A 15,298-nucleotide genomic window follows, 5' to 3' on the forward strand; every position below is an offset into this window, starting at 1 on the left:
AACCAGTAGTTTTTATTTTATTTTTGCCTTACATTGTACCTGTTACAATCGTTGTGCAATAAACTTTGACTTTACTTGAATAACATTTTTGTACTAGGAAGTTGCACGACGACATACGGAAAGGTAAATTATATCAGCAGTACTTTTCCAACTGTCGCGCTCCACCTTCACAGGATCATCCTAAACAGCTGCCAAAGATAATTAATGAGGTGCCAAACTGTCAGACACCTCTGGTGTTCGATGGCTCAGAACACTCGTGGCAACCTGTTGGCTACAGGTCTTATTTACTTAATGCTAATAGCGTATTTGTCTTCCCCTTTGTTCTCCTGAACCCGAAGACATCAAAAGCACGAATGACGTATTAGAATCGCTCAGTACTGACCCTAGATGGTCACATGAAAGCAAGAAATACAGAGTAAAGCTGGCACTTGATTACTTTTGTTGCATTAATAACGGGACTAGCTCGCGTGGGTCGATCAACAGTTTGATAAAACACGGCGGCACGTTTTTTTTTCGACCGTCGCGTAGGTAAGAGGATGAGTTTTTGATTTATTTCGTTATCTATAACCACGGAGACGAACAAAGTGTCGCATCGACGTCCCCTTATTGGCTCATCCATCACATGCGCAAAGCTCTTTTGACAAGCAAGGAAACCATTTAACCAGACCCCGGAGCTATTGGGACACTAAACCGTCGAAGGCGTGAATATGAGGTGTAAATACATGTACCGTCCTATTCCCAATCCAATTCATTTTTTCTGCCTCATTTGTCATTGCCAACTGAAATGATCTGATATCAGTATGTAATTTTTTTATTATTAATAACTAAACAACTAAAACTTTTGATACGAAAGGCGAGATCACATTGCTGCTTAGTACTAACATATTTTGGAATCATATAAAAGGTATCCGCCTATGTGGCTTTTCGATGAATATTGAATGCGGGCGAATAGACAAATTGACGTAAATCTAATCTATGATTACTTTGTTTAACTCTAATATGTATTATGCATGCATTACTGAAATATTTACTGATAAATGAAATAATCTGATAATTGACACTAAGTGTTAGCACCTAATTCCCAAGATCTAATGATTGTAATTGTGACGCAGTATGGTATTATGATTCAGGATGGCATAAATGTAAATATATCTATTCATACCGAATCCGTAATACCCACAAATGTACCCTTATACCCGCAGAAACCACGTAATACAAATCCTCACACTTGAAAACGACAGCCCTACATCTATTTTCAGGAATATTGCAATAATGAAATCAGTTGGTGGTTGTTGTTGAGGATTTACTGGTAGTTCCCTCACGGGACGGAAGAAGTTAAAACGCAACAGCGAGAAGTAGCGATGATGGCCCATATCGCTCCGCCTTCCGTGAGGATTTGCTTTATCTCCACGCTAGCATCTGCTGGCTCATTGCAGAGCCTGCGTGTCGGTGCGTGCGGTAGGCTCTTCGCGAACGGAATACCCGCCGTCCAACCAAAGGATCGTTATATTGGAAAACCGCGGCGAAAAGGTGTATTGATGGTGATGGTTTGCAGTTTTTCACCCATTTGCTGTTTCGTTTGGAGTTCACGGGTCCCCCTTGAGGGAAACCGGCAGTAACCATGGGACGTCCCGGCAGTCTACTCGTGCAGATCGCGGCGAGTATCGTGCTGTGGAAAGGTAAGTCACCACGCTCCTATACGGTATCCCACATCTAATGTAATGAGTCCGAACACTTTTATCTATTTTTCGATTACCTCTCGTCTGTCCATGGGAACGATTTAATGATCTTAATTAACAATTCCGAAAATCAATCGAATGTGTCTCTACAGTTGACACAGTAATATCTTACTTTCATTCGTAAGCGTTAGGGGGAGTGAGGAAAGGAATCAATGGCAATGGCATGTTGCACGGCCACAATTACAATTCACAGAATCACTTTAGCAATGTCGACTGCATTTCATATCAGCATGGCATGATGTTATATTTCCCCCCGACATAGTGCCAAGACTATTTCCTACTTTCCCAAAATAACTCTGTTCATCCGGCATGTACGAAGGTTAAAAAATCATTCAAAGCGTTCATTATATCATTTTCATCCTGTGGAGTGAGCTGATATCTAAGTAAGTTCTTTGAAATGATGACTCTAGCCTTGCGTATTTGTGTTTTGCACGGTGTATTTTCGGAGACGTGTGAAATTTGACCGGATATTTGCTTGGAATATCGCCGATATTACTACTATATATTTGTCAGGAGCCCGGGCTTGGTCGCTACATGTAGACGCAGTTCGTGGCAATATTACATTCGACTTATTACACGCGCTGTGTTGTTACAGAACTACTCATGTGCGTGTGAACATCTGGTTTGCTGAAATATTCTCCACATTATTGTGGAAGCTGAGATCCTCTGGGAAAACCCCTTTCACGTACATGTTGATTCCGGGTCCCAGTCGGTGCAATTAACGGAACTGTAGAGGGTAACAGCCTGGTCTCTCCGGGTCCACGGGTCTTTAGGAAAGCATTACACAGGCCACATCGTTACCAGCCAGGGATCGTCGCTCGTACTCGCTACCCATTTTGCTATACTTATGGGATCAAATATGATGTCAAGGACTACACATCTTTGTTAACGTGTACTAACAGAACAATATAATGGCACTTCGATAATTCTTACACACCGGCAGGCAGGAAAACTTAAGATGTGAAAATTGAATTTTTTAGATAATTGCAAGTGATGTAGAGAGTGCGTCAACATTATCTTGCCAAGAAGGCGGTGCATTTCGGTTTTGCCTACTGGGTAAGAGAAGCATTAGGGATTCTCTGCGTCTGACCCAGAGAAGAATATGATCTATTATCTTGCCTTCATGCCTCCTGACTCCGTGCTGTTAGACACCAGGCAAGCATGTCTTGATACGTTTTTCTGTGTGCTTAATGTTTTTTTTTTCTAAATATAGTTTGATTCCATCATACCGCTCGCCGGTGGCCTAAACATCTTCCCAGTGATACAAGAGTTGATGATGGTTATTCTTGGAAGAGAATGCGATTGCATTTTGAATGTTAACAACAGTCCAAGGCTATCCACAGAGATGATAACAAAATGATAGATTGACGTGTAGAAGCCAAAACATGGCCACCTTTGCCCACGTCTTGCGCAGTTGCGTTTATTTTTGTAACATCGTAAATCAGCGTCCACTTGGACTAACTCCTAAACAAAGGAAAGGAATCTCGAACCAGGTTAGCTCAAATGAACTCAATGAACAGATGAGCTACTCTTCCACTGGTCGTGACAGAGGAGACAGACGCTATGTACAGTATTTACAGGTTCAGTGTACCGGGGAAATTCCCCTATCTCTTTTCGACAAGCACAATGAACAGTGGACCACGGCTTAACGTCCCGTCCTAAGGACTGCGATCTTTAACGGCAGCGTGCATGTCGGGTGAGCGACACAGCCGGGATCGAACCCGGGGCTTCTAGTTCCAGAGGCAAGATCGCTAACCACTGGACTACGCACGCTGCCCATGCAACAGCTCCACAAGCCTGGATGAGGACTACGCAACAGCTCCACAAGCCTGGATGAGGACTACGCAACAGCTCCACAAGCCTGGATGAGGACTACGCAACAGCTCCACAAGCCTGGATGAGGCTACCTAAAGCAAAACATGTAGGAATAGAAGAAAAATGATAATAAATGGCTACTTCCGCACAAGTATGTCGTCCATTACATTTCAAATCCACAGAGACGTTCTGTTGCATCTGTTGCTTCCGGTAAGACTTTTAAAAGTTTCACCAAAGCTGAGTGCTGCGTATCCTTACGTGACCCACAGCAAAATGATGCGGACTTGACTTTGTGAAAGAGTGTCTAGGAGATGGGCTACGCAAGGATATATGCCCATTTGCAGTTTTCCTACAGGAAAGATAAATGCACTTTAGTCTTTGCCTGGTAGATTGCTCAGCATTAAAGCTTCCGGTGGTCCACTCCAGCTTATCGGCCTTTCAAAATATCCTCTTCATACCATTGCCCGACGGGCTACTTCGAACTCGTTAGCAGATGCTACAGACTGTTTTGAGTACAAATTTAAATGCAACAAACCCCCCAATGTAATAAGTAGATATTTAAATGACTGCTTTATCATTAGTAAAAATACCGAAACTAATGATTAGCCCCACTCGATTATAAGACCGTATCAAAAACGTATGCTAGCCCCTATTGTATTTTATTAGTAATTAGGATGTTAAGTTTTATTCTATTTTGTATTATGTTAAGTTCTTATTAAAAAAAGTCTTAATTCTTTCGTTGTAGTAGCAGTAGTAAAACGGTTTATTTTTCTAAAACAACAGCCAAGTTGCGGCCATAGGGCCAAATTATCAGACTTGTTAACATGTACAGAGATACAAAGATTGCATTGGTCATAAGCGGATAGAAAATTGCAAAACCTGCTATATACTGACCAAAACGTACCAAATATTTGTAAATGAAACCGCAATGCACAATTCTGCATAGTCTATTTTCCTGAGATTACCAATGATCCGTGTAACAATTTCCAACTGCCTGCCGTCTCAAGCGAGAAAGCTAAGTCTCTTAAAAAACAATCAACTAGTAGTTAATTACCTTGTTTATATCTACTTTTGACATGTCGCCGTTTTTCAGCCGTACGTAATCTCAGCATATGTCAGATTTATTTAAAGATAGTGATTGTATCTGCCTCTTCAATGTAAAATATGCCAGCAATAATAAAAAGGAGGATATTTGAGTTATCTGTGAAGCCAGTTGCTCTTATCTTGGATTTGCAGTGTCCTGGAGGAAGTGAGCGCGAATAGAAGACACAATAATTCTTATGCATGTGGATGGCTCTCATCGCGGCAAGCGTCTTTGGTATCATATTTCACCGCCGCGGCTACAGTTTTGTTGCTAGCATTCTCTCTAATCTACAAACCCAAGGTCAAGTAAATATTGGTCTGGCTCACTGAGTTCGCTCATAGACAGACTCTCATTATAGTCTGTCTGCGAATGCTCAAATCCCCAGATCGTCCATACGTCTGTACACATTTTGGCAGGCTCTGAAAGCAATGCTTGACGAGATGCCTTCACCAGTTATTCCTATGGGGGTATGGATCGTACAATGCTGCAAAACATGGGGAATGATTGGTCAGGAGAGTAAGCCTACGGGAAGGTTGCATTTTCCCCCTGCGTCTACAAATGAAACCCTAACGTGGTCAAACTCCCCTGCCAAATATTCTCCCGGCTGCCAGCAGCGTAGTTGGTCTGGTAGGGACTACTTATTGAGTATGTGATGAGAAAACTAGCCTGTCCGCGCTGTTACATGTTATTTGTGTAGAACGTGGGGGGAATTACTCAATCAGTGATAGGGATCACTTGGTACGTCACTCTGTAGGTGCATGCGTGAGGGAGAGCAAAGATTGATGGGCGTGGGGTTCCAGATACCTGTAATTTCTGTCAGTCGTTGTAGTCAGTTCTTGGGCCCAAACGAGTTGTTAAAAGCCGTAGTAATCCATTCGCTGCCCTTAATAACACTGTGACTGATAGTCGCCTGAAGTCTGTGCAAGTAATTTAATGCCTACTACGCAGTTTTAGACATTTTATGCGGGTCAACAACAAAAGAGACAACTGGAACGACGTAGCCAATTGCTTTCACCAAACCTCCCACTATGTCACTGTTAAGATAACAGGTATTTTACACGGACGGTTTCAGCCTGTTTACTCGTAAAGATCAGATACCTCGGAAAAGGTACTCTTTCTCATTCGGTACCTCATCATTAAGCATCTTCACGTACTGTGCACTCAGGGCAGCAGGTATTGAGGCTTGTCAATTTTTCTGAGCGACCTCAATGTGGGTGCAATGTGTTCCCGCTACATGTAGAATACTTAACCCTACTAATGAAGTCAGCGCACGTACGAACCCATCCTTGTCGTGACCTTCGCTATCCTTTCTTGGAGGATCCTTGTTGCAGGGTTGTGGACGCCAAAGGTGAGGCGTTATCTCTCATGTCAACATAAGAACGCCGCCTTAACGTGATAATGAGTCTGGGAGAGATATAAGACCATATCAAACTAGTAAAGGGAGGTCAGCACCTACCAGCGGTCTGGACCACCAGATTCAAAGGCTCTCTCGCGTGGAAACATGATTGCGGCTTGTGTGTTCAGGACGTCTCATTATAACATACACTGCACGAAATCGAATCTTTAAGCATCTTTAAGCACCAAGGATGAAAAAATACGCAATATTTACGCTTTGAAAAATGCTTAAAGATTGGATTTTATGTAGTTAGAGTCTTACATCATGTATTTTCATTAGTGACAAATCATTCAGAACTTCATGTTTTGTCAAAACCAAGTACTGTACCAGTAAGTTGTAGCTGAGTAGTCCATTGTCCACTAAGAATATTTGATAAATGTAAGGCCAATTCCTTTCTTCTAAGTTTTATTTGATTAAGAACTTAATGTTTGTTAAGAACCACATACCCTTATGTTGTAGATGTGTAGTCCATGGCTCTACAAAGAACATGAGTAGATGTGAGACCATGCATACAAAATCAATTCTTTTATTCTAAGTTTTATCTGATTCAAAGCTTAATACTTTTTCAAAAACCACGTACCCTTTTGTTGTAGATGTGTAGTCCATTGCCCTACCAAGAACCCGTAGATGTAAGTCCGTGCACACAAAATCAATTCGTTTATTCTACGTTTTATTTGATTTAGAACATAATGTCTTTTTAAACCACGAACCCCTATGTTGTAGATGTGTAGTCCATAGCCCTATCAAGAGCATTTAAGGCCGTGCACACAAAATCAATATTTTCATTCTAAGTCTTATTTGATTCAGAACTTAATGTTTTTTAGAACCCCGTGACCCTATGCTGTAGATGTGTAGCCAACGGTCCTACCAAGAAAATACAATTTAGTAGATATGAGATCGTGCACACGAAATCAATTATTTCATACTATGTTTTATTTTATGCCCATTTGTTGTAGATTTGAGGTCCATGGTCCTACCAAAAACATAGTAGATGTGCACACTAAATCAATTCTTTTATTCTAAGTTTTATTTGATTTAGAATATGGTGCACAGTACTCTTTTCTTCACGGCCACGGATGTAAAACTTTCATCTGAAGACGATGGAACCGGTTAGAAATAAATCACGAAAGCCGTAAGACGGTCAGGTTATTGGCCGTTTTACAATGTGGCGACGTAATTATTCTGTAATACAGAGCAGACTGCGCGATGTATTTATATCTGGAAAGTTGTGTTTGGTCACGCACTGGGAAATTAACATTAAATTTTGGACGTCTACCTCAACATTTACGACATCTAGATTATTCTAATTTTACGCTCCATTAATGTTATAGGACCGACATTGTAGAATGTCCGCCTACTAAAAATCCCCACGCGCATTGAGTTCTTGAGAATAGGGCTCCCGTACCAAAATAGCACATAGAAAGTAATATTGTGCAAAAGATGGCATTCATATTGAATTCTGATGCAGAAGAAAGAAAACGACCGTTAAGTACCATTTTCGGGACGTGAGGTGTTATCTATATGTAGATGTCGCGACACAGGTGCTCAAGGTGCCCTCATTCCTTTAAGCCAAAATAGCGAAATAGCGGCATTAATGTCTTTCAATGATGGAAAGCATATTCCTTTCAACTTTATAACTCTTCTGTGCACCATTTATGGCTTGGTAATATCGATTTTCTCGTTTCATCTTCCAGTTTGCAGTGCTGAGGGAGAAGTAGCTATAACACTGCCGGAAGAGGCAGTAGCGACTCTTGGTGACGGAGTGACTTTGCAAGCTGCCTTTGACACAAGCTTCAGACTGATTTCCGTCACGTGGAGTAAGCTACACGGAAACGTCACGTCCCAGAAAAGGACAAGCGTTCTCTCTTATGTGCCTGACTTGAACATCAACCGTGCATATGGATCTTACAAGGAAAGGGCGAGACTTCTGGGAATGGCTTCTCTGCGGATTGATCCCACCACAACTGAAGATGAGGGCACGTATGCCCTGTCAATCATGACCGATGAACGCGGAACGGTAGAGAAATTCATCCACCTATCCTTACAGGGTGCGTTTCACGCAACATTTTTATTTGAACATAAAATCAGACTAGTTGATTTATTGCCAAGGTGAACGTAAAACGCAAAAGTGGTCGGCTTAGTCATGCTTGGTTTACCTTATTATTTCATGTGAATAGGCCTAGGGAGCTGAGCGAATGTATTGAAACTGGAAAAAGGGTTATCATAATAATAGTTCAAATTGACTATTCGGTGCACTCCTTCGAATCCTGTATTTGTCTTCCGCCTCGATAGACGGTTTGTGCACACTACCAAAAATAATCTTTCTTGGTTTTCTAGTTTCCCTTGTTTATCTTAATCTTTGGACAAAATTTCATATACTATGAATTTCAATAATGAATAAGAAAAAAATTAAGATTTTTTTCCATGGAAATTCTTCTGAAGTTCATCATCATAGCCTGTCGCTATTTCTCCCTACACAGTCCAGTGCAGTTTCGTTGGCTTCTGAAGTTAAGAAACTATTTCTCTTACGAATTTCTAGAAATTCAAGTCGTCTTAAATTCAAGACTCAATTTCTTGTTTCTTGTCTAGCAAAATCATTTTTTTCTCATGTTTGAAAAAATATGCACGACACTTTAAACGATTTGATGCGAGGCTCAATGTCCCTAATCTTCACGGACGGTCTAAATGCCAGACTCCAAAGAGACGCATGAGAAGGAATGTGACATTTTGAAGGGAAGGAGGATTCTCGCATGACAAATATGACAGTCTGATCCATTCGATTTGCCATTTATCCTGAATACGCAAAAGCAGCCAAAGCCTAAGAGATTGCATACATCCGAGTTCTCCTACTCTCGTTGACTTAAGCACTATTCCGAAACCAAAAACGCATTCATCATATACTGGATAAAATATCGGTCTGTCAAGAATAAATATGAGGACTTCGGAAACAAGAAGTAATACTGTATCTGAATCGTCGTATAAGGAGGTTCGCGGTTCTAAGTTCGCATGCGCCGTGATATGCATTGTGGGCGATAGGTCAAAGGTAAAGATCACTGAGACATAAGCAAAACACGTCTTGACATTGACTTTGAGTTATTACCCACGATGCAGTCCGCGGCGGATGCTAACTTAGAATCGTGAACCTCCTTATTGTAGCCGTGAAATATCTCACGTTTAACCGTTTAAAAGCAAAGTAGTTTTCCTATGCAACTTTTCCTGACCCAAAGCTTAAATAATAGTTATTCACCAAACCTTGATATGGCAGTTACCTTAATCTCATAGCCCTTGACCTCCACTTATTCTTTATAAACTTCGGCAGCCGTTAGATTGGTAATGCATGGCAAATCTAGATACCATATTCTAGGCCATTCATTTTCACTATGTACATAATATGCTTTTGATGAATGGGGTATATGCAGGGTCATTTGTAATCGATACTATCTGTTGGTTTAATGCATTTTGAACTCATCTTTATTCCACAGTGGCACCTCGGGTCGTGGTCGGACCCCGGAACCCGTATGTTACCGTGGTGGGGGAATCGGTGTCCCTAGCGTGTAAGGTCACTGATGCCAAGCCTAATATAACTTCACTTTACTGGGAGAAAGACGGTGCGAGACTTGAAGCCAGCAGTTTTCTGGGGAAATATTCCGGAGGAGATGCCAGGACGCCATCTTTGACCATACGTCACGTGATGAGGATGGATGCCGGAGTGTACACATGTGTGGCCCAGAATTCCGTGCGGTCTGGAGAAGGGCACATTGGACTTCGAGTACATTGTATGTAAACTACTGTTCCATATCGTTTCAACAATATCGTGTACTGTACTTTAAGGTTACTACTACTACTACTACAACTACTACTACTACTACTACTACTACTACTACTACTACTACTACTACTGCTACTACTACTACTACTATCACTGCTACTATTATTGTCAGTCTATAGAGACTAGGACAATACTGGGCAAGCAAAAATACAATACAAACGTTGATGTTCAGAACACCTGTCCAAATGAATATGAAAAAGCAATCGAAAAAAATACATTATTGAAGAATCATTGATTAGAACCACTCCCAAATGTCCCTGGCGAATTCTCTCCAGACAACGGCTGGCCACAAAACAGTTTAAAACACGTTGGAACAATTGATGACCTCATAAAAGCCGCATATTGATTTTGTACTTTTGTTGGAGTCCACCCGTATTACCGCGGGAGAAAAGCCACCGCTGCTCTATAAATCATCTCATAATCAATTAATGAATCCATTATTCAACGTAATGAGCAGCCAACAGCATAGCTGCAACTATCAAATGTGTTCTCCCTGTACACATTTGAAATAGAGTATACAGAATTTCTCTGAAACGATTCAGGTCCTTTTGTGGCTTACAGTGTAGCCCTTAGCTATTGTGATTTGTTTTGCGTTTCTAGTTTATCAATGCCCAAATGAACACACTAAAAGCATCGTTCATGAAAGTCGACATAGGCACGACGATATCTGCCGGAACTCTGCGCCCCGGGCTTTGTGTTTGGATGTTAAATTACCTAACATTTGATAAGGACCTCTTAAGAGACCACAGCATTAAGAGTTGAGATAACGACCTTTATTTGATATTCCCGTGGTGTCTGTGATTTGACCAACAACAAATTCTGCAAAAACTGACTTTACATTAGATTCTGTAAAATCCATGATACCGCTACTTGATTTTGAAAATGAGGTGTAAATTGGCTAGCACTAGAAAGGAAGATACTTACAATCTTACGAGCAGTCTTTGGTACAATCGATACAAAATGTAATAGTTTTCCTCTACAGGGAGGTCAATAGATAGGTCAGCATGTATCTGTACTCTCTAAATGCCTTAGCATATTTCAGATGCACTATAAACGCAATATAATTCTGCTTGTTACATACCACAAGATATTTTGATTCTTTATTCAAGTCCAATATTAGCTATAATTATAAAATATATATAAGACGTTAATCTTCCTGGTCATAAAAAAAGACAAATAAGACATACAAACTAGTATATATAGCAAATAAAATCCATTACAGCTTGTACTTGAATTCTAAATTCTACTCTAATCAAATTGACTGATTTATGTACATGATAAGCTCATGAAACTTACCAGCAGATTGAACGCCACAAGGCAACCCGTTCCGTATTGATATGAACTTGTATATGAAATTCTTTTCATGCCATAAGATTTTGGTTTTGATAGTCTGCATGTGATTGTGCTAGCATGATGTGTCTTGTAAAGCCTCCTCTCACTGGAACCGCGGCACGCTGGCGGCGTCGCTGCGTCCTAAACTGGATTTGTGTTACCCTTGAATTTATGATGGGCATATCATTAAAAACTTACAAGTATGACCAAAAAGACAACAAAACACACAAAGGTTGAAATGATTCGTTTTTCTGTCGATGAAATTCGTTGAGCGCTTTGTCAATTCGATCGGCCACAGCGACGCCGCCAGGGTGCCGCGGGTCCAGTGAGAGGGGGGCTTAACTGTGCTGACGTGAAACAAGAGACAACTGACTTTAGTGAACTGCTGGTTGTTGTGAGATAAGGATCCTCTGGAGCTTAGAGATAGCAATGGCTTTGCTTTTTCTGTTCCACAGATTATGCGTCGATTACCAGCATCTCGGAGCCTGTGGAAGTAACTGTCGGTGATCACGTGACTTTCCGCTGCGTTGCCGAAGGGAGTCCGACCCCGAACATCACGTGGTCTAGAAACGGGTTGAAGCTTAAGGCGAGCTCAGACGAAGCAGTTGGTGACGTCAGAACGAGTGCCCTGGTTCTCAGCAGTGTGGAACTTACTGATACTGGAACATACTCATGCACTGCACGTAACGGAATAGGTGGACCACGGACCAGAAATACACACGTCGACGTAATTGGTAAGGATAATCTGAAGCCGTTACTAATATTATGATATCTAATTTCATCTTAGATTTATATCTTGCACGGAGCGCCATAGCAATCATAAGGGCGTGTTTTTGTCATCTTTAAGTCATCATCGCCATATTTTGGAACGAGTGTCGAAGTCGTATGGATGGAATACAGATCAAAAATATTTGCTAGCTAGAGCCTTTTAAAGTTTATAAATTGTAAAACTGACTGACGTCATATAATTCAATTATCAGGTGATGAGATTATCGCCTTCTCACCTGATAATGGAATTATATGACGTCAGTGTTCTAAATTTTTCACCTGATGATTGAATCATATGACGTCGACGTCAGTGTTCAGTGTACCAAACTTATCAGGTGAGAAGGCGTCAGCACGGAATAAGTTGCAAACGGTGGAAAATCCAAGAACTATGGCGGACTTATGTGAAACAACTTGAAGTAAGAATTTGACCTTGGAATATATTAAGCATAACATAGTAGGATTTTTTTGTGTAGCTTTCCTTTAAGTACAAACTTCCTACATTACAGCTCTCGACGGCGGCTTCACGTCTACAACCGTAGCCATAATCAGCGGGGCAGCTGCAGGAGGCCTCTGGTTGCTGATCTGTCTTTGTCTCCTGGTGTATCTATTAAGGAAGCGACGACGCGGAGGGGATAGAAAGAAGTTTACGTATTACTATAGCGATGTACAAAGACGGAGCAATGTTGCAACAAGCGAAGGGGGTGGATCAGAACATAGACGACAGGTTTTCTTAACAGGTAATGGATACCTTAAGTTTGTGCTTTCATGCTGCATTGGTAAAGTAGAGGAAGACAAAATTTATGTCACGCCTTTTTTACCACAAGGGCCATCTACCATCAAAAGATCTGGAACATAGAACACGAGATATCGAAACTGGAAGTTATGCTTCAGTATCAGGAAAAGTTGCTATGGAGCCCAAAATCTAATCAGCTCTTTGGTACTACATGACCTAATCACATACCAAGTTTCATGACAATCTATTTATAGCTTCCTGAGTTATGCTGCTAAACTACATACATGCATCTAAACGCTACCCAAAATGTAATCTTCTTGGCAAAGGTAATTACTTTCGGGCATATACGTCGTATACCCGTTTATGCTCGAGCTTACAGGCTGGGCTTGCCATGTGGATGTTACCGACGTTTTTCCATTTCATGACTAGTAGAGGAATATCACCGAGGTATTCCGATATCATGACATGTAGAGGAATGCTTTACTTTTAACTGAACTTTCTTTGCTTTACAGAAAGGAAAAGCTCCAATGTTGCCTTCGAACAAAGCAGACAGGAAAATGGCGAGCTGGTCATCTAGAAGAGGGAAGATTTCATTTAAAAGGTTAAATTATTTGAAAATATTGACCCCCGTATATGGGCTAATTGCAAAGGATACTTGAACAATGGTACATTGTTCAATTCGTGCCTCACGATGAGATACATGTGTTTGTAAGCATTAGTTGATTGATACAACATTGACAGGGCTCTTTAACTTGTTTATGATTGTTGTCTGCCATAGAATTGGTGATAAACAAGAATAGGCCGTTGAATAACAGCATCTATATAATGGAAGGTACAGAAAGGTGGACCAAGTTATGTCCTATTCTATATGACTTATCTACATTATGCATAAATGTATACATTGCACAAAACAGTATATATACTTTAAGCAGTACATACATTACGATGGGTTGCTTTTATCGAGTTGGCCCTTTTCCAAGGACGCTAGATTGTAAAGATACTGTGCCATGTAGTAAAGAATGTATTGTTGTATAAGAAGATTAAGATATTAGTTTCTTAGACACTTGATGAGCAGATTACCATATAAAGTTTACATCGGAGCAGTGTAATAATGTATATACTCGTAAATGTACATAAGAAAAAAAAGCGTGTTTATAACATAGTGGATGTAAGAATAATAGAAATATTGTACCATAACGTCGTGTGAGTGAAGATATTCTAACTCCATTACTAAAAGCAATGAAATATACGGGGTTTTGCAGAAACGTACATTTTTTGCTGCATCCGATAACATGCCATGTTGCCATATAGCCATGGATACATCATATACGCCTCCATTTCATTAGGGCGGCGACCTTGAATATACAGATCGCTTAGCAAATTTCACAGATAGAAAAATGAATCTTTCTACGTTTTGTATTTTTTTTCTCTTTTCAGTCTTACTTTTACATCTTGCACGATGTTCCTATTATGAAGTCAAGGGTGACACAAATCCAATTTAGGTCGCAGCGAGGTCGCAACGCTATCGCCGCCTAGTGGAATGGGAGCCAAGTAAAAACACGTTTCATGCAGGATTTGTTGTATGGGCTTTTCTTTTGTTTACTGATAAGCCAGTCATTTTCTGCAGGGTGAGCTATATGGTGCCCGCCAGTCTCATATAAACGTCTGGCCACTTGAACTTCAATACAAGCATTGAATCTCTATTTGCTGAATATTGACCCATTGAGATGCACAAGGGCAACTGTAATGCCTTCCAGTTGATACGCCGTATAATATGCAGGAGACAATAAAGTATTATTTCTTGATCATTGACTCCTTTTTGATTATAGAACATCTGTATATTGAAATGTGCCAATATTAGTATGTTTTCACTTCATATTGCATATTGTATATCACGCTGAGGCCTTGCGGTCAAATTGTTATACCGTAATAACGCTGGCCGCCTGTCAGTCCGATACGATCGATAATATCAAATGGAATAACCGTCCAGACGTGAACAGTTTATAGTGAAAAACTGGCATAGACTATGTACAATAAGGCATTGCCGGGCCGGCAAAGCAACGATAAACGCAGGGTAATATTGGCATTGGTAAAAACTGATGAAGCGTCTAGTGCAATGCATGTCGACATTGTTTTCCTTTCCTATATTGAAGGTGTTGGTCCGTGGCATCCACCAAATTGCAGCGCTTATTTTACTCCTCCCAGTGTTAGGGGCCATTAGAAAGAGGCTTTACGATCGGGCTATAACAATGGGGGGATTCATTTTAATCTCACTATGAAACCAAATAAATCCACAACGTGTCTGTCCCAAAACTTTTTCAAGTGATCTTCACATCAACGCGTAAAGAGCACCGTTAACTGTCCACGTGTTTTGTTTCTGTTATCCCCTGAAAGTGCTTTAGTGTTACGAAAATGGTACGTGAATGATGTGTATTGCCTGTGTTAAGTGTTAGAAAGGACGTGGGTCTAGATGCGGTCATGGTCATTTCGCCTTGAAAAGTGGCATCCACTCACCCAGGGGACAGCTCAATGTCTGAAGTACCCGTACGTCACATACGTAACGACGCAGTTTCTGCAGGGATATTAGTTTGAAGGATCCTGC

The 15,298-nt window shown here is 40.8% G+C and overlaps 1 protein-coding gene across 1 annotated transcript; it reads left to right on the forward strand.

Annotated features, from left to right (window-relative positions):
* Positions 1 to 1,354: 1,354 nt before the first annotated feature.
* On the forward strand, positions 1,355 to 14,064 carry LOC136443629 (protein amalgam-like). Its single transcript, XM_066440945.1, has 6 exons — positions 1,355 to 1,679; positions 7,729 to 8,082; positions 9,517 to 9,810; positions 11,651 to 11,929; positions 12,470 to 12,700; positions 13,209 to 14,064. The coding sequence occupies exons 1-6, from the start codon at positions 1,622 to 1,624 to the stop codon at positions 13,271 to 13,273; spliced, it is 1,281 nt and encodes a 426-aa protein (XP_066297042.1). The 5' UTR covers positions 1,355 to 1,621; the 3' UTR covers positions 13,274 to 14,064.
* Positions 14,065 to 15,298: the final 1,234 nt, after the last annotated feature.

This window comes from Branchiostoma lanceolatum, chromosome 10 (assembly GCF_035083965.1).
Source record: "Branchiostoma lanceolatum isolate klBraLanc5 chromosome 10, klBraLanc5.hap2, whole genome shotgun sequence".
NCBI lineage: Eukaryota > Metazoa > Chordata > Leptocardii > Amphioxiformes > Branchiostomatidae > Branchiostoma > Branchiostoma lanceolatum.